Raw genomic sequence first — 26,403 nt, 5'->3', positions numbered from 1 at the left:
GAAATATTTCTCTATGTATGAAATTTGATAAAAACAATGTTTCATCCGGCAAGCAGATGGGTACAGATTGAGCTATATTCGGATCCCGTACTATAATATAACACTTTTTTCGTAAACAAAAGTACTGGATGCTATACTTTGAACCTAAATCACTGCAAAAATAGCCGTACCATTCACTTTTATGTTGATACTGTTTATCTCTATATCGTCATAAAATCCTACGATTTATACGTTCTTGAAGATACGTTAGGTACATTATTATTCTCCAGACGTCTGTTTTGAAACTATAACAAAGTTTATTTAAAAATCTCTAAGCATTCTGAAGGAAGAGAATGTATAACGTGTTGTGCATAATATAATAAGCAGAGACTCTTCTAAATAAATTCACAGAAATGATACAACACTTTTATTTGTTCTTAGAACTAAATAATTGGATGCCAGAAAGCGATGTTGCTAGGTGTGCTTCAAAAAGTATTATTGAATGTTAATATTGTATGGGATGAGTTGAAGAAATAACCAAATATGGTAGAACTATTAAGGCGCTATGAGCTCAATGGAAATCTCTCTATCCTATTGGGTCTATTGAATAAAAAGAAGTCTTTGCTTTTACTTACAAATCTTTAAATATTTACTTAATACTAATTGAATAAAGTCATTTCTTTAATGCTTTATTCAATTACTATTAAGTAAATACTTAAATACGAGGAAGTAAAGCAAAGACTTCTTTTTATTCAATAGACCCATTGATCTTTTATATCGGAAGTCTATTATATCGGCGGCAGTGAGAGAGTCCCGATGAAGTACGTACTATTCTAGCCCTTATAATTATATTTGCAACTATATCTCTTAGCATTGCGATTTGTTTAAATTTTTCAAAAACCTTCATTTTCAGAAATACTGGTTTTGAGTTTGCTGAAAATTCCCCGGTTGGTCTGATTTATCTTTTATTTCGGACGATTAGTTATCTCAACCTCTTTTAAGTTGATGGCATAAATAAGATAAATGAACTCGATTTCTGCATAGTGTGTAGATATATTAGGGGAGTCAATGGGGTTTTTCGGAAAAAATCAAACAAAATGGAACTTTTTGTAATTTCATTAAGAGATGTTTAATAAACAAAATATCAAAAAGTTGTTTCAATACCTACGAAAATATAAATTTTAGAAAAAACTGGCTTTACCATTGAAATATTCAGAAAATTTTACACAAAAAACCTTGTTTTTTGAAAAAATACACAAAAAAACGTAAAGTTTTTCTAAAATGAAATATATCTACAGCTTCTATATTTTTTATTTATAACGCTCAAGTCACCCCTCTCACAAACATTGGTGCACTGTATAGTAGCGTTCAACGCAGCGCACGTTTGTGTTAATTTGTTATAATTTTTAACTAATTATTGATCAAATTAAATTTTACAAATTGGAAATGGAAGAAGATTAAAGATATCTTATTCTTCTTTAGCCCATTTCTATACAACTTGGGACATATGCCTTCCTTGGGACATAAGTATGTTCCTGCAGCTTTTACTATATCGTCCTTCCATCGCATCTGAGGTCTTCCTCTTCCTCTTCTTCCTGTCCAGGGTCTCTAGTTTTGTATTTCTGCATTCCATCTTTTATCTTCCTGTCTCTCGTTGTGGCCCGCAAATCTCCACTTTAACCCTGTTATATGTTCAGTTACATTTTTTACTTTTGTTTTCTCTCTTATCCATTTATTTGATTTTCTGTCTTGCAGTTTTATTCCCAACATGGATCTTTCCATATTTCTCTGAGTTATTTCTATTTTGTTTATATTGGCGTTTGTTAATGTCCATGTTTCTGAGCCAATCGTCAGAACAGGAAGGATGCACTGGTCAAATACACGGGTTTTTAGGTACTGTCCAAACGCTGCCCACTTCAATCTGATTCTTCTTTGTACTTCAATTGTTTGGTTCTCTTTATTAGCATTGATTATTGAACCCAGGTATATACAGGGTGTAACAAAAATGCAGGTCATAAATTAAATCACATATTCTAGGACCAAAAATAAACTTACTAGTTCGATTGAACATAACTTACCTTAGTACAAATGTGCACATAAAAAAAGTTACAAAATTAAAATTGATTTTTTCCAATATATCCAAAACTATTGGAGATTTCTTATTGAAAATGGATATGTGACATTCTTATGGCAGGAACATCGTTAAGAAAAATGATAGTGAAATTTCTGTACCCCATAAAAATTTTATGGGGGTTTTTGTTTCCTTAAACCCCCCAAACTTTTGTGTACGTTCCAATTAAGTTATTTTTGTGGTCCCATTAGTTAAACACAATGTTTTTAAAACTTTGTTGCCTCTTAATATTTTTTCGATAAGCCAGTTTTTATCGAGATATTTTGAATATTTGTCGAATCCACCACATATTTGTATATGGTTAAATACGATTATAGAGATCTGTTAATAATCTGAAAAAATTTATAGTTTACATTCTTAGGTATATTTTGAAACACATTAAAAAAGAAGCCACATCTCGATAAAAGGTCGCTTATCGAAAAAATAATAATAGCAAAAAAGTCTAAAAACACTGTGTTTATTTAATGGTACCACAATATTAGTTTCATTGGAACGTACACAAACATTTGAGGGGTTTAAAGGGACAAAACCCCCATAAAATTTTCATCTAAACATATTAAAAAAAAAGCCGCATCTCGATAAAAACTGGCTTATTGAAAAAATACTAAGAGACAAAAAAATTTTAAAAACATTGTGTTTAACTAATGGTACCACAATAATAACTTAATTGGAACGTACACAAAAGGGGGGGGGTTAAGTGAACAAAACCCCCATAAAATGTTTATGGGGTGCACAAATTGTACTTTATTATTTATTTAAGATGTTCCTGCAATAAGAATGCCAAAGGTCTATTTTCAATAAAAAAAATATGTAATAGTTTTCGATATATTGAAAAAAAAACGATTTTCATTTTGTAACTTCAAATGGCTATAGTCCATTCCTTCATGGATTTTGCTCTGAATTTTAAAGAACCGCTTGGATTGACATGAAATTTGGCATGCGTATAGCTTACATGTCAAAGAAAAAAAGTGATATTGTGCCGATGTGTGCTTTTGCCCTGGGGGTGACTTTCACCCCCTCTTGGGGGTGAAAAAATATATGTCCAAAATAAGTCCGGAAATGGGTAAACTGACTAATTTTAAGTAACTTTTGTTCTATAGAGCTTTTTCGCCAAGTCAACACTTTTCGAGTTATTTGCGAGTGAATATCTTCATTTTTCAACAAAATAACCACATATTTAGACGGCTTTTCGCAAATAACTCAAAAAGTAAGTATTTTGTCGAAAAAAACGTTCTTAGCAAAAATATATCCTATAAAAAAGTAAAAAAATGGTGTACGCGTTAGGTCTCTGGATCTCGTAGAACCAGAGTTATAGCCAATGAAAAATAGATTCATATTCACCAAATTTCAAATAGAATATTTCGACGTGAAATATCCAAAAAGATAAGCACTTTTTGGGGAAAACCCATTATAACTTTTTTAAAGTATTTAAAAAAATCATTATTTCTGTTTTTACAAAAAGTTTTTAGCATTAAATTTAAGCAAGTTACGCTCAAAATAAAGTTGGTCCCTTTTGTTTTTGCAAAAAAAAATCAGGAAAACCAACCTCTAATTAGCAACTTAAATGAAATTAATCGTTACCTCTCCACAAATTATTTTACTTATGTTGTGTTTATATGATCTGTAAGTTTCATCGATTCAAAGTGCTTATTTTTGAAAAAATTTGGTTTCAAAATAAAATTTTTAAAAATATAAATTTTGAAAAATATATTTTTTTCAAAATAACCTAAAAATTGTTAGAGATACCAAAAATCTCGAAAAACAAAAAAATTCAGATTTGCTTTTCTGAATATCATGTATTTTTTTGTTTTTGTGTTAGACAAAAATTGATTAAGATTTGGTGTTTCTAAATTTGCATACATTCGTGATCAGTGACTCGTTCAACCCCTTTTAACTACAGCCCTTTCAATAATAAGGACTTTGAACCGATGAAACTCTGAAAACAGATCATATAAACAATATATACACGAGTCAAGAAACTTGTGAAGTCGTAACGATCAAGTTCATTTAAGATACTAATTAGGGGGTGATTTTCTCGATTTTTTTACCAAAACCAAAAGGGACTAACTTTATTTTGAGCGTTACTTGTTTCATTTTGATGCTAGAAATTTTTTTTATAAAACAAAAATGAAGCTTTTTTTAAACACTTTAAATCAGTTATAATGAGTTTTCCCCGAAATGTGCTTCATTTTGGTTATTTCACGTTAAAATATTCCATTTGGAATTTGACGAATATGAACCTATTTTTCATTAGCTATAACTATGCTTCTACTAGGTGTAGATCCACCATTTTTTTAAAAATTTTACAGGCTATATTTTTACTAAGAATGTTTTTCGACAACATACTTACTATTTGAGTTATTTGCGAAAAACCGTCTAAAAGCGTGGTTATTTTGTTGAAAAAATGAACATAATCACTGCCAAATAACTCGAAAAGTTTTGACTTAATGAAAAAACTCTATAGGACAAAAGTTACTTAAAATTAGCCAGTTTATCCATTTCCTGACTTTCTTTGGACCAATATTTTTTCACCCCCAGGGCAAAAGCACATATCGGTACAATATCACTTTTTTTCTTTGACTTGTTAGCTATGTGTATGCCAAATTTCATGTCAATCCAAGCGGTTCTTTAAAATTTAGAGGTTTTGCAATATTTTACCGTTAAAGAACGGACTACTATAACCTTTTTTAAGTGCACATTTGTACTAAGGTAAGTTAGGTTCAATCGAACTATTTTTGGTCCCAGAATATGTGATTTAATTTATGACCTGCATTTTTGGTACACCCTGTATATTCGTCAACAACCTCAATATTTACATTATTTATATTTATATTATTAACTTATTCTGTCATTTGTATTTGTCATGATTTTTGTTTTACTCGTGTTCATTTTTAATCCTATCTTCTCTGATGCTTGTGCTAGTTAAGTCAGCATTGTGGCTAGTTCTTCTTGGTTGGTTGTAATAAGAACAACATCATCGCAATATTTGAAGTTATTGAGTTTCTTCCCGTTTATGTTGATACCCACGTCTTCCAATTCCAGTTCTTTAAACACGTCTTCCACAGCTAATGTGAAGAGTTTTGGGGATATAACATCTCCTTGTATTACGCCTCTACGGATTGCCATAGGATTAGTTTCGTTTGTTTTATTTTCCCATTCGACTGTCATAGTTCCTGTTTTATAGATGTTATGGTAAGAGTTGCCTGTACCTAGAGCCTATTCTGCTGTTATTTAGAGCTTTTTCTATCGCCCATATCTCGACACCATCGAACGCTTTTTCATAGTCGACAAAGGCTAAACATAAATCTAGGTTTTATTCGTTTGCCTTCTCTATCAATATTGTCACAGTGAGGAGATAACCTATGGTACTAAACCCTTTTCTGAAATCTGTTTGTTCAACTGGCTGGTAACTGTCCATTTTATTTGTTAGTCTATTGGTTATAATTCTAATAAAGAGTAAATTCGTAAGAGTAGTGAGATAGTGAGATAGTAAGATATCTTATAGATGTAATAAAAAGAAAAAAATATAGGCATAACTAGGTACGGTGTGTGCAGAAAATGAGACTTACATGAATTCTGTTTAAAAATGATTTAAAAATGTGTAACTGATACAACTTTACCTATAAAACCCTAAAATTTGCACAACTTACTTTTCAAACATCTTACTAAACCATGTTTCATTAAATCAAAATCTCAAAAATCTAATTCAGATGATACGACGTCTCACATAATGTAATTTTTGAAAACTACCTAGTTTTACAGAATTACTACCGCTTTAAGAGGATATTACTCAAGTTTAAACCGATATAATACAATTTTATAGGTGTTTGTTTAAAGCCTAATGTGTAGTCTTTAAAATGCACTCAATTATTTGACTTTAAAAATGAAACAGACCTCAATGTGCCATCCATAAAAACAGTAATAAGAGAATATTACAAAAAATATTCCAAGAGACTAGAAGCTCATCCAAACGAGTTAACCAGCAACCTCACTGATGAACATAATGATGTACGATGCCTAAAGAGATTCAAATAGTGGACCTAGCAAGAAGATTCAAATAATCTGTGATAACTAAACTTATTTTAACTTGTTTTAATTTAATTTATGTAAAGAGGGTGATCACTGGATCTCCCTCTACAGGTCAAATTTTCCATTTTTGTCAAATAATCTACCTATTGTTCTTAGTTAAGGGTAGATTGTAAATATTACAAAATTTTCAAAATAAAAAAAAAAGAAAAAAAATGAGACAAACCACTTCTTTTTGAGAAAATTAACAAAGATAAAAGAATGTAATACAAAAACCGAAAATTATCAGTTAAAAAAATGTTTATACAAAGCCATCAAATCTTTTTTCGGTACAACTTACCTAAAAAATACATTTAATAACAGGTTTAAATAATAATAAACGTTAAACCATTTTTTTGAGCTCTTATACAGTATGTCTGCGTAACTTGGAACTTTGGAACCGATTGAAAACTTCTTTATTATCAATTTTACGAAAAAAAGTTATTCTTTATAAAATTCTCTGCATCTTCTACAATCTAAGATGCAACCATCAGATATCAAATGATATTATGCAATTTTATACGGGGTATGTCAAAAAATATGAATTTCGCTCCAGAGTAAAGTCCCTTTTCGAAAGTTGTTATTAAGAAAATTTGTTTGGAATTAAAAATTATAGTTCAATATTCAATTACATCCCTCTAATTAAAATATTGTGGACTATTATGTACTGAAATCTTAAGCGAAATTCATATTTTTTGACATACCTCATATAAAATTAAAAAAAATTTGATATAAATATGATGGTTGTATCTTAGATTTTAAACCAGGTAGAGCATTTTATTTTTATGAAGAAAAACTTTTTTTTGTAAAATTGATAATAAAGTAGTTATCATAATTGTAATAAAATGATGTTGGGTATCGGTTATTTCAGAAAAAAAAATTCAATTAGAAAGATGTAATTGCATATTAAAACATAGTTTCTAATTCCAACTAACTTTTTGTAAGAACAATTTTTGACATTATGAAATATAATCGTACGAACGAAATTCATATTTTTGTCATACCTCGTGCAAATTTGATAAAATTTGATATCTGATGGTTGAGCTTTAGATTTTAGACCATGAAGAGTATTTTATGAGCAATAACTTTTTCTTGTGAAATTGATAATAAAAAGTATCCCATATAGTTCCTAGTTAGGTACGCAGACATACTGCAGCTATAAGAGCTCAATTGTTTTTTTGAGTTTTCAAGTTGTAACGTCAGATCCGAATTCAGCATAACAAAAAACAAAAGAGAGTCATTTTTGATCAAAGTAAAATGATGAATTCAACGATATTTTTAAAATTATTTATACAAAACAATTGTTATTGTTTAAACAATTAATAAACAATTAGCGGCTAAATTTGTGAGTATAACTTTTTACTTTAACATATAAATAAACTAACAAAAAAAGTTTGAATTTTTCCGAAACAATGTAAATTTGCTTCTAGGGATTCCCCTATATCGCTTCTAGGGACTTTGTTACTCATACACTCGGTTTTTGTAAGGTTAATTCTTAAGCATACCTTGGTTGACGCATAGTTTAGCATGTTTAACAATTCATGGGCTTCTTTGAGACTGAAACCAGCACGACATCGTCGGTTTGATATTAACTTTATTAATCAAATTCATTCTAGCAACACTATAAGCAGTTTTCTAAATCTTTTTAAAAGATATTTTTACATCTCCTTTTTTCTCCGTTTTTCTCCAGGTCTATACTTTCTTGAATTATAATTAAAATTAGAAGTGTGCTTTATTATTACTGAAAATTTAACAATTTTATGCAGAAAGCTTAGAAAAGGTCAAAAAATAACAATTTACTGAAATTACATAAATCGTCAACAAAATAAAAGATAATGAAATAAAACAATCTATTAAAATTTAAATAAATTGCAAATTGAATAATAAAACCTTAGAAACTTTAAGTTGATGCATATGATACACAAATATACCTAGAGAAAAATACTTTAGTTATTTCACTTTACTTGTAACATAAAGGTACTGTAATTTCTTAGTTAGTCATTAAGAAACTATTGTACTAACTAATAAGTATGTCCTTTCAGATAGATAGGCATTTATAATTTTATGGAACTTGGGGAAAAGGCCAAGTTCCCACGTATTCTGTACATTCCGATGAGTTTTCTAAAAAATATCAACTTTCTTAGTTTCTTAACCTTTAACTACACGCGCTGGCGTATTTTGTACGCCAGATATAAGAATTCTACTGCAAATATATTTAAAAATTTAATTTTTGAGTTTGTTTATCTCTCTAACCGGGAATGTGCTTTACAATTGGTTTTAGTTTCGTTATAATCGGCGTTCTAGGAAGATCGTAATTTACAGTTTATTATTTGTTGTTTCCGGTGGTGGACAATATACGCCACGATTATAGTAATATACAGTAGGAAATATGAAAGAATACCCATGAACGAACATATAAAACATGCTGTATTTTCCTGTCACCGTGTCACAAAGAAAATTGTCCAGTGCAAGTACATGTAATAATTATTGTTACATGTACTTGCACTGGACAATTTTCTTTGTGACACGGTGACAGGAAAATACAGCGTGTTTTATATGTTTGTTCATGGGTATTCTTTCATTTTTTCGACTGTAAGTAGTGATATAAGTACATCTTTCAATTGTTTTTTAGTCATTATGGCACAAAATATATTTTTCTTTATAAACAATATTTCTTCTTATGCAAAAAATCACATTTCAAAAATTTTTTTTTTATTTTACTTATCGTGGAATCAGATTCCAGTTATAAATCCCAATTGGCTTACTGAGAAGGAACTCCAAGTATTCACTGATGCAGAATAAGGTTTATAACAAATAACTAAGTGTATTAAAAAAAATAAACAAATCCGCTGTTTTAAAGTGTATTTTCTTGTGGCGTATAAAGTACGCCACGCGTGTAGTTATGTTATAGCTTAATGCGCGGGTAGTTAAAGGTTAATTGAAGTTTGCTTCTTTTCCTCTTGCCATTTATTTCAATTTTCTTACACAGCTCGGTGGTCACCAACTACCGAAAACTTATTGAACACACTGAAGTTTTGAAGTTTTTCCGTTCTATAAGTATATTAGATAATTTGTAATCTATTCCATTTCTAGTGAGAATGTCTGAACTTATTGATGCGTTTTCTATAGGTTGTAGAAAGTATTCATTATGTAAAGGTTATGTATAGTTGTTCCATTTTATCTTTGCCCAAACGTCAGGATTCATATTCAAACAAATTTAATCAAAACATTAAGTGAAACGTACGTCGATGTGTAATATCATTGATACGTACTGTCAATGTAATAATTAGGAAATGATCAATCAAGTCAGTAAATACTGAAATAGTATATTTATTTTTTATAAATATAGAACCAAATAAATTTTACTGATACATAATTAGAACATTATTTATTTATAAAACCAAATACATAAATAATAAATGCAAATAAATCAATGAACACAACATTGCTAATGTTTATTATAAATTAATAAATGAAAATAATTTCTGTCCTTGTGGGATCGGTACTCACCGGAGGGACCGCAGACGTTCAGATACAATTAGCGTCTCTTTGCAAAGACATTGACGTCGACTTTGCAAAGTAACAAGACACTTACTCAACACACACACTACACATTACACCTGAGTTAGTGATAAGTTATAAAATTACGTGGCTAAAGGTTCTAGTTCTAAACCAAGGCCAGAATCAGAGAAAAAAAAAAGAATGTGTGTGTACTTTGTACGCACGTAAGAAGTTATACTTTTACTACATATTATGTGATTTTTAAGACAATACCAAAAATTTAAAAAAATAAAAGAATAACACGCACACAAACACATTGAAAAATGCCACAAAGAAAAAATGATTTCTGAACGATAATAATTGTTGGCAAAAATTTTAAATACGCATTTTCTGAAAAAAAAAATTATATAACAAATATACTTACAATCATAAAATGCATAAAAAATTAAAAAATAAAAACTTGCATCGGGAATCGAACCCGTGAATTTCGGGGTGCTTTGATTCGTAATCGAAGCCTAGACTCACTCGTCCAATTCCACATTATTTGTCATGTGGAAAAATAGGGTAACTGAACGTTTTACTGTTTGACAGTTGTTTTGAATATAATTAAATGATGTAGTTTAAATTTTGTGGAAGAAAATATTAAAATATAACAAAACAGTAAGAAAACAATATATTAGATGAAGATTGGTAGAACTTTTGTTGGTAATCAAATTAAGTATGTAAATCAAAGCATTACATACCTACTAGATAAATAAATCTACGCCAAAAAATCATAATTTAAAAATAAAAATCGGATATTATTTGGGATTTCTCTCTAAAATCCCCATTCTTGAGAAAATAAATGTACAGTAGAGCGTCTATTATCCGAACGTCGATCAACCGAACGACCGCTTATTCGAACTATCCACTCCCGCGTCCCGCAGTTGAATACCGAGCAAGCGTTAGTAATTGACGCTTAAAATATCTTCAATTTTCTTCAATATTGTATCAAAAAATAATTATGTTGTTGCAAAGACTGCACTTTTTTGTTTAGTTGCTAGTTGTCATTATCAAGATATAAATAAATATGTAGGTATATAAATATGGCTTTTATTCAATTGTGGATAAATATGTATGACTATAAATATGTATATAGTATGTATATTGTAGTTCGATTATCCGAACAAATCGGTTTTCCGAACACCTATGTCCCCCAATTAGTTCGGATAATCGACGCTCTACTGTATTTCAACCTAATCCAAATGTATAATTACAATATGATTATAATAAAAACTACTTAACAAATTAGAATGAGTTTTCCTTGTCCAAAATAGTCCAAAAGTCCAAAAATATAGGTATATGAAAACTATTTAAAAAGGCAGTATAACTATTAACTAACTTTTGTTTGTCGTTTCTTTTCACACAAATTTTAAAACGCAACAACCATAAATAATCTAACTACAGCTGTGACACAGCCGCCATATTGAATAATTTTTGACATGTCATTTGAACATCCAATCAGAACAAAGTTATAATGCGCATGCGTCGGGATCATAGGTTTTAACATATAAAAATTCACCCTCATATCGCCGGTAAAGAAGTATAACTTCAAAAAAACATTGCTAATGTCACTGTCACTGAAAATGATAAACGTCAAAATTCATAGTAAATAAGGTATCAAAGATATGATATTTTTAACTTATTGTGGTGTCCATGGACAAGCGACTTAATTTTGCAATACTAGTTTCTGTGAGTAAACAAGAGACCTATGTAGTATAAAAAGTAATTCATAAATAATTGCATGCATGGGAAAAAAAAAGAATGGAAGAACTATACCATTGCGAACTACATCCGTCTGACACCACGTTTGTTCTTGTACCTATTTCTATATAGTATGGCTATTTTTTCTTTGTCTTCTTGTATTCCTATTTTCCCATTGAAATTGGCAACTACTATTGCATGAAGAACTTTTAGTAAATTAGACATTTTACATTTTAGTACATTTGTTTAAGGGGAAAGGCGCAAAATATCGCCTGTCAAAATTTTCAATGTGTTTTGAATGTATTAATTTTTTTTGAATCCTGAGAAAACTGTTAAATATTTTTGAAAAATTTAAACGCATAATGAAAGACTGCATTATTATTGAGGGCAGAAAATCCCTGAAAACTTCTATAATATTTATTTTAATAAGTTACAGGGGTGAAAATAAAACAGGAAATTTAGTGTAATTTTTAATTGCAAATATTTCATTAAAAAGAATTTTTTTATTTATTCTAAGGGACGTTCAGCCCTCGGTAGAAACGTACTCTTTCATTCTGCGTTTAAAGTTTTCAAAAATATTTATTAGTTTCTCAGGATTCGAAAAAATTAATACATTTAAAACACATTGAAAATTTTGACAGGCGACATTTTGCGCCTTTCCCCTTAATGTATGAGAAATCCTGCTCTACATTTTGTATTATGTTCAGTTCCTGTATAGTAAAATGAATTTCTTGATCTGTCAGTTGTTGTTGGTCTTTTGCTTCTCTTTAAAGCTACAACACTGACACAAAAAATTGATAAGTGGTGGTGCTATAGGGTGGAATTTGACTTCTACACAAGAATGTATTGGCAGTTAGACAGGTGCAATGCAATTTAGATTCCAGTACAGGGATTTTTCGTATTTTTTGTTTCTTATACCAGTTTCTCGTGGTCAATTTTGTTAAGTTCCTTTTCTAAATCAGTAAAGCAGATATATATAAACCCCCATTCATATCTTTAAGTGCTTCTTTTCTTCGAAGTACTTAATGGAAACAAAATTGATCCTACTTGTAAGTGTTTTATTTTCTTTTATAATCCTCCATGTATTATTTTTTAGAAATATATATCTTAAAAATATGGGCAACTTCCTGTATTGACAATCCTCAACATAGTCTTTGGTATTGTGATGACGTTGGACGTCAATAATTCTTGAGTAATTGCTCCCGTTATGTAAATTATGTTGAAAATCTTTAAGAATATTTGTATTGTTTAATCATCAATGCATCTAATTAACTCTACAGGTCATTACTTCTTCAGGTCCGCGATAATTGTCAAAGAAGTCTGTTTGATACTCCCATACATTATTGAACTTTGTAATTGATTTAAGTAACAAGCATACCATTCAAGTACTCCATATTCTTTTCACTTTTTATTATTTGCTATGTTCTTCATTTATTTGTGCATGTTAAAAGGGTAAAACTTTTATTATATTCTTCAATTTACCTGATTTTTTCTGTTCACTACTTTTTTTGACTTATTTTACTTTTGCTCTAATTTTTTTGTTGGTCCCATTTTTCCATATACACTCACCGGCACAAAATTCCGCCACCCAAAATTTTTGATTAAGCTTGACAATTTACAACTTTATTATTTGTAATCCGATTTTCAAGATTTTTGCACCAGTATGTGTGTACATATATTGGTATCGTTTGGTATTATTCCGATAATACAAAAATTTTGCTTGCATGGCATTATACAGGGGTGAATGGAAGCGTTGTATTTTCTCTTAACTTTAAAAAATTCTGTGGAAAAATTGGGGGGCTGATATTGTTTCATAGTCATGTCATATTATCCGGGAGACATCAGTAACATTTTTGTTTTTTGAATTATCCGAATATCTCTTTTGTTGTAAGAGCTGTACCATTTTTTGTAAATAAAAACACTGATGGACTCATAAAAATACCGGAATAATACCAAACGATACAAATATCTGTACCTACATACTGATGCAAGAATCTTGAAAATCAGATCACAAATAATAAAGTTATAAATTGTCAAACTTAATCAAAAATTTTGGTTGGCGGAATTTTGTGCCGGTGAGTGTATATATTGATTGGCTTTTCGTCGAAGCGATCTAAAGTTCTGCTATTTCATTATTACTTTGGTAAATTTTACTACCCAAAGGTTTGTATTTTGGAACTCTTTCCAGGTCTACATATATGTAGAAATTTTATTTTTGGTTCTGAGTAATATTTTTCTATTACGATATATTTTAGTCTTTTTTATATCAATCTTGGGTATCGGATAGACGCGTATGTACGTCTTATTGAATACACAAGGGAATCCATGTTACATCCTCTTTACCTTTCTAAAACCAAGTCACCCATTTTTTATGCTATCCTGGTGACGGACAGCAGCGATAACCAGAAATGAAATTATCCTGAATGGGTTTGAATGTGGACTACCACAAGCACTGCTAGAGCAAATTGGATGGATGTGGTACTGCGATAAGGAAGGCAAGTGGCAATTACCCTATTACAGTTCTCTATGACAAATACAATTGAAATAATGGCCATTGGCAGTCCTTCAATATACCATTGGTACAAAGAATCTCCAGGGGAAAACTAAATTTGGAACGCGGAATGTCAAAAGTTTTTTCCAAGCTGGCATAAGAGTTAACATATCTGTAATGAGTAAAATCAGATGACTTGGTAACTCCCACTTCAGAAATCGTTTTCGAAATAAAAATTAATGAAATTATTTTTTTGTAAAATTTTTATATATATATATATATATGTACTATTAGAGATTAGGGAATTACATATTTACATTTTTTCTTGTTTTAGGTAAGTGGAACAGTACATATATTGGATGGAGACGCTGCAGTTGGTAAATATTTAATTTTTTAATGTAATTGTTAAGTTATTTTCGTGTGATGTTTCTAGAGAAAAATCACAATTATGGTGAAACATATTTTATTTTAGATTTTTTCCCTTTCAATTTGAAAGTCGTTCTAAAAATATAAACCAAATAAAATATTTTAAACGGTATTTCTAATTAGATGGCTAATTAAAATTTTGGTTTATTTCGAGAAAATAAAATAGTTAATTCATATATTTATTCTAAAATTTAAAATCGTTGGAAACATAGCTACAGTCATGGATAGACGCACTTTACTATTAGCACACAATTTTTTATTTCTAAATTTTGTTTCAATGTCTTTTACAAAACTTCTTCCTTGGAGCTTTTGTTCGAGTTGGATGTTTTAAGTAATTACTAAAAAACCCATACTCTTCACAAACAACAAGGAAAGCATGTGAAAAATTATAGAAGCTGTTAGGGAACAAAAATTCCCGAAGAAATATTTGATAAAGAGATTCAGTTTCAAATTCGAAATATTACGCAAGAACTGAAGAAACCATAATCAGATAGTCCTCAGGCTTAGTCGCATACTTAACGAGTTGTTCGAATATGGCAAGAACTAGCAACTGATACCATGAAAACTCAGAATACTCTTCGTCGACATCTTAAAATCGCACTTAGTTTGCTGATAACTAGTATAAAAGTTACTACTTTTCCATATACAACGAATCAAAACAAAAAAATGGTTTCCGATAACGAACGTTCAACTCAAAACAATTTACCATAACGACGAAATTATTTACAAAACTATTAAGTCTATAACATAAACTGTTTATCCAAAACAGTAGCTTACATTCGAAAGCTATGGCACAAATTCTCTACTAATGAGGAGAATGATACCTTTTGCCGTTGTCGATAGGTAATATCACATTTTTTCCATTTATCACTATTCTGAATCGACTTCCCTAATTATTTTCTGCATTAGTTTTGTCTTGGGTCATCATCATAATTTTCATCATTTTTGTCTCGACAATCCTTTGTCGATTCGTCGCTATCCTGTTTGATTTCTGGCGACCCGTTGCCATCTTCTGATTTTTAATAGGTTTTCCTTCTCTTCTTACGGTACGGTATTCCTCCTTTGCTCTTCTTGTACATTCTGCTTGATTTGTCTTTCCTCCTCTATATTTTCTCGTTCGTAAGGATGTAGTGGCGTCATGTAAGTCGTTTTACTATTTCTGTCCAATTCTCTCTCTCCTGTGTGATTTTGCTTCGGATAATGAGTAATCAATCATGTCCTTTATTTAGTCCGACCATGGTAATGAAGATCTTCTTCCGGATATTCTGCCTTCCTCTGGATTTGTCTTTATTTATGCTCTATTTTTGTTATCTCTTGCTTCTTGGCACTCCTTGTCAAACCGTTCGGTTTTTTAACTCGTTTGGTTCCCCCCAATATTTTCGTTGCCTTCTCAATTATTATGTTTTTAAATTTTCTCCACAATTTCTCCACATTTCTCCCCGCCACCAGGCTCTCCATTCCCTCATCTATTTATCTCGTAACGGTTTTAATGTGCAGATGATCCCCATTAATTCCGTCTTGGGAACAATAACAGTACAACTAACTCCTATGTTGTAGAGAATTTTCCTCACTCGACGATGTTGTCATGAGCACGTAAAGGTTGGAATAAATTCATTTTCTCGAGAATGGACAATTTTGGAAAAAAATCCCGAAACAGGTCGATTTTTACTTTTAGATTACGATTTTTTGGCATACCTATATATCATACTAGTGACGTCGCCTATTTGGGCGTGATGACGTCACCGATGATTTTTTTAAATAAGAATACGGGTCGTGTAATAGCTCATTTGAAAAGTAATTCAATTCTCTATCCAGTAATATAAACATTAACATAATTATTTATACAGGGTGTCCAGAAAAATTTTTTAATTAAAGTTATATAACACCGGTTTATAGCGTCCTGCGCCTTCCGGTTCCTATTCTCCAGCCGCGTCGATCTATCCAATCTCCTGGTCGGAGATCTCTCTCAGACATGGCTTTCTGGATTCCACTTATCCAGGTTGTTTTCGGTCTGCCCCTTTTCCTTCTTTCCGGGGGTTGCCATTCCATTATTAGCTTTGGGAGTCGATGTTCCTCCATTCTTTGTACATGGCCATACCAACAAAGTTGTTTTTGTTGGACTTCTTCAATTATGTTTGTTTTTCTATTCATAACATCTCGTACCCGTTCATTCGTTATATGTGAGACTCTGGAGATGCAGGCCGATCTTCGTCAGAAGTCCATTTCCAGTGCAAGCAACTTCTGTTCTGTTCGCTTATTCAGTTGCCAGGTTTCACATCCATACAGTACCACGCTTTTAAAGATGCTATTATAAAGCTGTGTTTTCTTTTCTTTTGATATGGTTTTTGACCAAAGTAGCGAGTTCAAAGCTCCTATTACCTTCTTTCCTTTCATAATTCTTTCCTCTATTTCGAATTTGTCCTTCCACTTTGTTGGATTCTCGTTCCAAGGTATACATAATCAGAGCTTGGCTCGATAACCATATCATCCTCTAGATGTAACTCACTTTTCTGTCCTCCTATACACATATATTTGGTTTTCTTCATATTAACGTATAGGCCCCATTTTTTGTATTCTCGAAACAGCCGGTTTGTCATAAATATTAGATCATCTTTATCCTGGGCAATCACCACCTGATCGTCAGCAAAATGCAGTGTGTATAATGTTGAGTCGTCGTTTAGCTGTATCCCCATTCCAGAACACGATTTGCGCCACTTATGCAAGACCTCATTTATATAGATTTTAAACAGTGTTGGCGATAAGCTGCATCCCTGTCGTAGTCCCTTATTCACCATGAAGCTATTGGATAATCTGCTGTTGATTTTTATGTTTGCTTGGATATTGTTATAGAATTGTTGCACTGCTTTTATTAAAGTTATATTAATAGGGGATTTTTCCAGGACTTGCCATAATTTACAAAGTGGTATGGTATCATATGCCTTAGTTAGATCAACGAATAGTAGATGTATTTCTCTGTCTCTGGCTACTTTTTTTTTCATTGAGTTGGTTGAGCGTGAAGATGTGGTCGATACAGGATCTTCCTGCTCGGAATCCTGCTTGTTGTTCGATCTCTATAGGTGCATATTCATTTTCTATTTGAGCTTTTAAAGTTTTCCCATATAATCTGCTAAAGGTGCTGGTTACAGTAATACAGCGATAGTTCTTGCAGTCTTCCTTGTTACCCTTTTTGTGTATTGGGGTTATCCATCCTGTTTTCCAATTTTCTGGTATGTTTTCTCCATTTGTGTAGTTGTTGAAAATTAAGGTTATTAGTTTGTTATTGTATAAATGTAATTAAAGTTATTGACATAAAAAGAAGAATATGTGTAATTTATTTAATTCAAAATACATTTTACTGCTATCAGAAAACAGGAAAAAATGTTTATTTGACAAATAGATATTGTTTTTTGCAAATTCAATATTAAAGCAGCCACCCACCTACCTCTTGACTATTTGAGCATTTAATTTAAGCGAAGAGCAATGATTTTTTTTCAATTAAACATTTTTTTCTGTTTTCTGGGAGCAGTATAATGTATTTTGAATTAAATAAATTACACATGTTCTTCTTTTTATGTCAATAAATTTAATTCAAAAAAAAAATCTTTTCGACACCCTGTGTAAATAATTATGTTAATGTTTATATCACTGAATAGATAATTGAATTACCTTTCAAATGAGCTATCACACGACCCATATTCTCATTTAAAAAAATCATCGATGACGTCATCACGCCCAAATGGGTGACGTCACTAGTATGATTGTGTATACCAAAAAGTCGTAGTTTATAAATAAAAATCGAACTGTTTCGGGATTTTTTCCAAATTATCGAGAAAATGAATTTATTTCAACCTTTACGTGCTCACTGGTTTTTCAGGATCTTTTTAATTTAATTTTTAACGGTATACAGTAGAACCCCGATTATCCGTGCTCCTCGGGACCGGACGTGGCACGGATAATTGAAAAGCACGGATAATCCGAACATTTGTTTCTTATACATAATACATATATGTACGTTTATACATACGTATGTCCCTACCATAAAAAAATAACAGAAAAAATAAATCTTCCATGATGAGTCTCCCTCTCGGCGTATAGAGTTTAGTCGAGTGATTTACGGTGACGTTATTTTGATAAAACCTTAAAAATGCAATTTAAGTAATAGAAAATCATAGCACGGATAATCCGCAGCCTGGATAATCCGTACACGGATAATCTGGACTCTACTGTATTTTGTAGTGCCGCAGAATATTTTTAAAATCTCTCCCAATTCTCTTATATTATTGATCTTACACCCGATTTCATAATAAAGTTAAAGTCGACTTTAATTTTAAAGTTGTCTTTAACAATACAATTGTTATAGTTAAAGGAAACTTTAAATTTAAACTTTAACTTTATTAGCAAATCGGGCGTTAATCTGCTAAATAGAGTTAAAGATAGACTATGGCTACTACTTATCCATTTATTTACCTATATCAGATTCTTTCGTTCAATATTAAAACTTTTTCTAATTTTTGGCTCCCCTTCTTCTTCAATCCTATGTCTTTTTCGGAGGTTGCCAATCATCATGGCGATTCAAAGTAATTGCCTTAAAGATTTCTTTAAGCTGCCAACATGCCATTCTATTTTTTTTAAGCCAAAATATTTATCTTCTTCTTCCAAAAGGATTCTAAGCCTCTCCTAATTCTGCGCTCTATTTTGTCCTAGAATGTTATAGGCCTGGATCCCGCATACTAAAAAAGTTTATTAATAACCAGCTGAAAATTTGTTAATAGCTTAACGGTGTCGGACAAACTTTGATGTATGGGAACACTGGAACAGGGGAAGTTTTAATTGTGGAACGTGTCATCCTGACAGGTTTATGATTGTGAAAACTAGCAGGTTGTTTTTAAGTTTATTCAATAGCAAACTTTATATTAAAAAATATATGAAAAAATGTTTGTCCGACAAATATGTTGGGAATTTTAATAAGTCCGACACTTAGAACATGTCAAATGACAGGAATTATGTTGGTGGTAAATAGCAGTCTGATTTTTGCATGAGAGCTTAATGAAAGGATAACAAATCAATTGGAAGATCTGTCCGACAAAATACATGGGACGTTTTCGTAGTCTGACGTTCGAAACCTGTAACCTGTTCCACAATTAAAACTTCCCCTGTTCCAGTGTTTCCCGTACATCAAAGTTTTTCCGACTAAATACCATTAAACTATTAACAAGTTTTCAGCTTGCTATTGATAAACTTTTTTTTTGGTACACGGGATTCAGACCTATTAGCCGTACTCTAAACAGCGACATTTTCTTGTTAGTAGGGTGTCTTAGCTTTAAAAAGTAAAGAGAAATGAGAGGGCCTAGATCTAAACAATAAATTTGAAACTTCTCGTGGAACTACTTTCTGGTAAAATCCCTAATATCTGCCTTTTACCATTTATAAGCTAAGGAGACGACAAATAAAGAAGACCAAAAGAAATGTACAATATGCAGTCACGTTCCTTCTATTCTTCTAGGAAAAATTCTCCAACGAAAGTTGATTTCGTGTACTCAAAATATTAGCAAAATGAAAGATTAAAAAATTGCTTATGTTTCAATTCGGTTCAGAGGTGCCATACCATCCATCCCTCCATTCACCATCCCCATTCAGACGTTTCTGTCTCTCTAGACGTCTTCAGTGAGGCTACATGATCACCTCTGAATCGAAACGACACCAAGCTGCCTATTTAAGCAGAACTATGATCTGATCTGTGATCAGAACTCCAGATGACATGCCTTAGCAGTAACTCTAGGCACCAGGTACTCCAGGGGTCGGTGCTGATGCCGTAGTCATGTTCAGCGACCCCAAGATCCCCCGAGTAACAAAATATGCCCTTAATATAGATACTGATTTTGACATGTTTATGTAGATTTGGGTGCATTTTATGAACTGTAAATAGAATTATGCATTTTCACCCATTTTTCTATTGTACACTCTTTTCCTTTTTCTTTGTATGTTCAACAGGGTCGAACATTGGGCAGTGAAAAGTTCTTTGATTAACAGCAGAATTGACCACAGATATACAGACCTAATAGCCCAATATATATGTATAAAGAAGCCACAACAACAATTAAAATACATATACGAAGGAACACAATAAATTCAAATAAATAGAGGCGTAAGACAGGGTGACACAATATCACAGAAACTTTTAAATCAGGCTCTGGAAGATATCTTTAAAAGATTAGAATGGGAAGAAAAAGGTATAAAAATTTGTGGACAACGCTTAAACCACCTAAGGTATGCCGATGACATCGTATTGATAACCGATAAAAAAGAAGAATTGTTTGAAATGATGAAAGAACTGGACACAGAAGCCGGAAAGATAGGCCTTAATATGAATTACAGTAAGAACAAAATCATAACAAATACAGATGAGGACATCACAATGAGGATCGGACAAGATGAAATAGAACAAGTTGACGATTATATATATCTGGGTCAAATTATAAAACTTAATAAGGAAAACCAAACAGCAGAGATCAAAAGACGAGTTAGACTGGCATGGAAGGCATTTGGAAAACTAAGCTACATCCTTAAAAACAAAAGATATCCACAACATTTTAAGACCAAGGTATACAATCAATGCGTACTTCCTGTTCTCACTTACGGTTCCCAAACGTGGACGTTTACAAAAGCAAACATGGACAAGATCATAAAAACTCAGAGCAATGGAAAGGCAAATGTTGCATAAAAAGAGAAACGAGTGGATAAGAGAGAAAACCAAAGTTAGGGATGTTAGACAAGAAGTTGAAAAGTTGAAATGGAGATTTGCCGGACACAATATAAGACAAAAAGAAGACCGATGGAACAAAATTCTCATAAATTGGAGACCGTGGGAATATAAACGAAGCAGAGGAAGGCCACAAATGAAATGGGCAGATGATGTCAAGAAGCACGTGGGCTCTAGGCGGATAACTGTAGCGACAGAGAGAGAAGAATGGAAAAGGATTGGGGAGGCCTATGTCCAAAGTTGGACCGAAGAAGGCTAATTAGGACCGAAGACACTCTTTCCTGACGTCATCCCGAAAACAATGTAAAAAGTTGCAAGTCGACAGGTGCTGAATTTAAATTGATTTATTTTTCCTAAATGTCCTAGTTTAATAATACAGTTATTGAGTAATCGTTCTGTTTTAAATAATAAGTAAATCATTTTAACAAAACCTCTATTAGTAATTGAATCAAGCCAACAATAAAATTTAAGTTCTTCCTATAACCTCAACCGTTGTTTGTTGACGTTAAGAATGAAACCCACGTGCGCTGTAAGGTGGCAACACCGCCAAGTACGTATCTTAGAGTGGGACAGTCATTCTAAGTCATTATGCAAATTATATAGCAAAAAAACAGATTGTTGGGAAGAACTCGTGTTTGGATTTTAGTCGTCCTTAAATATTCGCGATGTTGACATATCGGTAACCCGAAAACAGTTCTACGCTTCGGTCCTACGTACTTTTGAAATTTTCGCGTGTTCTACTCGGCTGTGAAGGAAAATTGCGCGATTAAAAGTGAGTGTTAGTACTAATGGTTAATAGTATTTAGTGTTGTCGCTAATATATTATTTTCCATTAACTTTAAACTGCAGGACAAGGTCACAGTATGTATGCATAATTCTCTTTACTTGCTGGACAACGTGCAGATTTGTAAAATAACCTTTTAATCATTTATTTTTTTTTATTTTATTCCGCTTTTATTCTGCTCGAGAAGCCTTGTTGGCCCTGGGCAATAATACAGTAGGTACATTATTATGCTTTGTATAATATCCTTCGGTTTATTTCGCTAAACAAAAATGAAACAGACCATTGTTTCTTAACTTTTATAAAAATAGCAATGGATCATGGTCTTGCTTATTTCTTTTACCCTTAGTCTCCCATGAAACTCATATTTTTTCAAATTTACTCTGCAGTGGTACTTTTAAATTAACCTTATTTTATTGGTCATAATTTGTCAGTTTTCCGTTATTGCAAAGTGATCTGACTTAATTATCATTATCAGTTTAAGGGGAACGGAACAAAATGCAAAATTTTGACGCATGTCAAAATTTTCAATGTGTTTTAAATGTATTCATTTTTTTTTTCGAATCCTGAGAAAACAACTAATAAGTATTGTTAAAAAATTTAAATTTAGAATGAAAGACTACTTTATTACCGAGGGTCAAAAGTCCCTTAGAATAAATAAAAAGCTTCTTTGGAATGAAATATTTGCAACTAAAAATCACACTAAATTTTCTCTTTTATTTTCACCCCAGTAACTTATTAAAATCAACATTATAGAAATTTTTAGGGACTTTCGGCCCTCGGTAATAATGCAATCCTTCATTCTGCGTTTAAATTTTTCAAAAATATTTATTAGTTTTCCCAGGATTCGAAAAAAAAATTAACACATTTAAGACACATTGAAAATTTTGACATGCGTCAAAATTTTGCATTTTGCTCCGTTCCCCTAAAGACAAAGTCCATATTTTGGTAGTTTTATGCACGTTTTAAAATATTACTCAAAACACACCTTTAAATTAAATTTTACCCCCTCTGCGGCTCAGTGGTAAGAGCGCCTACCTTTGGATCGAAAAGTCCGAATGGTCGTGAGTTCGAATCTCACCAGGTTCAGGAATTTTTCGTTTATTATAAATTGATAAATGAAAATAGTTTCTGTCCTTGTGGGATCGGTACTCACCGGAGGGACCGCAGACGTTCGGATACAATTAGTGTCTCTTTGCAAAGACAATGACGTCGACTTTGCAAAGTAACAAGACACTTACTCAACACACATACTACACATGACACTAGGTACCTGACTGCAAAAATTCACCGTACCTACCATGCCAATGGCCGTTAATTAGTTGTCGAAGCATTAGCTAAATAAAAAAAAATTAAATTTTGGTGTCATTTATGTAAAAATGTATATGTGTCGTATCTATGTAAAACTGTCTTCACTCGTCAATACCATATTAATTGTACATAATAACCATTACATATTTGTTATTTTATATCCCAATTTTATAGTTTTCAGTCCTTAGCATGCAATGAAATTTTAAATATAAATTTATATTGTAATGTGACGTTACTTTTAAGTTTAAACATATTTCTTGTTATATCATGTCATCATTCCCTTTGATTTTATTCTTATGCGGGGTCGGCTCCCCTAATTACATTTCTGTTTATTTTACTGTCACACAACACATCACTCGCTTTCTTCCACTTCATCCGTCCAACACTAATTCTACTACAAACATCTTCATCTATTTCCACATTATTTTGTAATACTGACCCTAGGTACTTAAAACTTTTACTTTTCAAAATCAGTTCACTATCCAAAGATATAAGTTTTTATCTAGTAACTGAATCTTTAAATATGAACATTCCAAATATTCTGTTTTTGTCCAACTATGTTTTAAATCTTTTTCCTTAAGAGCATTCATTTTTGTATTCCATGATATTTCGTTTCTGCATATAAATTTTTTGTTTTCTATGTGATACAGTTTTACAGCATTTTCTCTACTATGCTATTAATTTCTGCTTCTAGAGATAATGTTTCTTCTGTTATTGCTCCCAAGTATGTGCAAGCTTTAACTTATTCTATTTTTGTTCCTTCAGTTTCTATATTAATAGTGATGAGCAAAACAAGAACAAGACCAAGACTAGGCTAGTCTTGGTCTTGGTCTTGTTCTTGCAAGCTTGGTCTTGGTCTTGGTCTTGCAGCTAAAAGGCAGTCTTGGTCTTGGTCTTGGTCTTGCACTAGCCGGTCTTGTTCTTGGTCTTGGTCTTGCTGCAAGAGTCTTGCTGGTCTTGCTTTTTTGGTAGTAATAATTTGATCCAAACAATTTCGAATAAAATGTACATTGAAATAAATAAAGATGTGAAGAATGAAACTATATTTTCTGCTTTAAAATTTTAACAGAATGTAGAATGTAGTTTCAAACGGATACCAATTTTAACATTATACATTCACCTAATGACCTAATTATTTCTCTCTATATAAAGAGATTAGAGTATATTTTTATAATGGTAATGTTTATCAGTAGAAAAAACCTGCATTTACAACCCTTGTTGCAATTGCCGGCCGTGCCACGTTGTGTTTTGCATGCTGTCGATACCTGCCGTCTGCCTTCAGACCACGTCTTAAGTCTGGATTATTGTTTATTGCCCCTGTATTTTAATAAAATGTTAAAGAAAAAGAGCTTCTTAAAGGTGCCACAAATGGTCGGGGACCTTCAATTCACGGATTTTACGAAAAGGAATAAACGGTTTATAGTTGTCAACAGATAATGATCTGCTCCTTTCACTAGAACACTGTAGTATTTATCCTACGAGGGTCAAATTTAAGAACAGAAATTAATTTTTTTTAAGAGAACACAAAAATCAAATATTTTTTACTCTATTTAATCATTATTTAATATAATTAACTTTTTTTATAAACTAACTAAAACATACTTTTTAGTAAATACGTACATATTTACCATACCTATTTATAGACCTAATACTATAACATAATAACTAAACCCAATGGGGAGTTATAAACGCTTAATTCTGTAATTTGTTATCTTGCAGTTCTTTAATTATATTTAAACTACATTGCTCTCGTAACACGAGTTATTCGCACTTCTTATTTTCACATATTTTTGGATTGAATACCCATTATGACATTTAAAAAGTTGAAAATATTCGGATGTGGGTAGTAAAAACTAGAATTTAAAACACACTGAAATGATGCGCATGCATTTCAAGTGCGGCACATATTAGTTGTACTACTGGCCCTTTCTGGGGAAAACCTAGATTCTTCCAAATAGTTTTCAACTATGAAATCAGTAAAATTCTTTACACGTTTGTCATCCGGGATTTGCACAAATAATTCAACTTCCAACTTTCGTTGATTGTAAAAAATTAATCCAAAAAATAATTTTAAAAATTTCTCAGTATCGGAATTTTTGTCATTACATATATTCAGAAACTGAGCCTAAGCTTTGGATTTTGCGATACCAAGCTTGACACATTACAATCGACAACCAGTTATTTTTTATTCAGGCCACAATGCTTTCACAGCATTGTGAATCCCTTTTCAAAATCTATTATGATATTTTTTGTATTCATTTTAAATTTAACGACCTACATTTTTCCTCGATTATGCGAAAAGAATTGAAATAAGTGTCAGTATTTTTATTAGACAAAAAAGCGAAAACTACTGGTACATAAAAACCGTTTTTAATTGCATTTTTTTAAATGGATTACCCTATCTATCATTACATTTTTATGTCTTACAAGTAATTTCAATTGTCATTGAACTGTCGCCGTTTGAAAACTTGCCTTCTGGACACTTTGAAGGTTGAGAAAATGCAAACCGTTTGACTTAATCAAAACGACTTAAAAATATAACCAAAATATTATGTATTTTAAAAATTCGATATTGTTTAAGGTTTATTACAATGTCAGTATATATTATTGAACTAAAAAAATAAAGTTAAATAATAAAAACCAATTTTTCTCAAAAAAGTGCAAGAGTCTTGCAGGTTGGTCTTGGTCTTGCGTGGTCTTGCAAGGTTCGGTCTTGGTCTTGGTCTTGTTCTTGCAAGCTTGGTCTTGGTCTTGGTCTTGCAACCAAAAGGCGGTCTTGGTCTTGGTCTTGGTCTTGGTCTTGCTGCAAGACCAAGACCAAGACCGCAAGACCAAGACCAGTCTCGCTCATCACTATATATTAAGTTCTTCCGTTGTTTCTCCTATCTGTATAACTTTCGTTTTGTTGATATTTATCTTCATTCCGTTTTCGTTGTACTTCTTTCCATATTTCCGAATTGTTTTGAAGTTATTTTTCATTTTTTGCAATTATCACCAGATTGTAAGGTAAATGCTCCTTAGAGATTTCCTCCACTCTTTGTAGATTACTATTCTCTTGTATAAAACTCCTTGTAGTGTATTTCTTAATACTTTCGTCCATATAATATTAGAAATAGTGTTGGGAAAAGTGCTCCTCCCTGTCTAAAATCTCCCTTTATTGTAAACGTATCTGATGTTGAATTATTACTAATTACGGCATTGTCATTCTCATTGCT

At 31.7% G+C, this 26,403-nt stretch overlaps 1 protein-coding gene across 8 annotated transcripts in view; it reads left to right on the top strand.

The window, feature by feature from the left end:
- Window positions 1-26,403, top strand: part of LOC114328375 (uncharacterized) — a 985,491-nt gene that overhangs the window by 649,044 nt on the left and 310,044 nt on the right. Inside the window, exon 1 of one of the 8 annotated variants that reach the window (XM_050654286.1) lies at window positions 21,711-21,868. The exons of 6 other annotated variants lie outside the window; for them this stretch is intronic. In XM_050654286.1, the coding sequence (XP_050510243.1) occupies window position 21,868 (1 nt within the window). In that variant the 5' untranslated portion in view covers window positions 21,711-21,867. Of the gene's footprint in view, window positions 1-21,710; window positions 21,958-26,403 lie in introns of those variants that run through there. One more of the 8 variants, XM_050654287.1, reaches the window with a different exon arrangement.

This window comes from Diabrotica virgifera, chromosome 6 (assembly GCF_917563875.1).
Source record: "Diabrotica virgifera virgifera chromosome 6, PGI_DIABVI_V3a".
Lineage (NCBI taxonomy): Eukaryota > Metazoa > Arthropoda > Insecta > Coleoptera > Chrysomelidae > Diabrotica > Diabrotica virgifera.
This window is presented reverse-complemented; position numbering and strand designations above follow the sequence as displayed.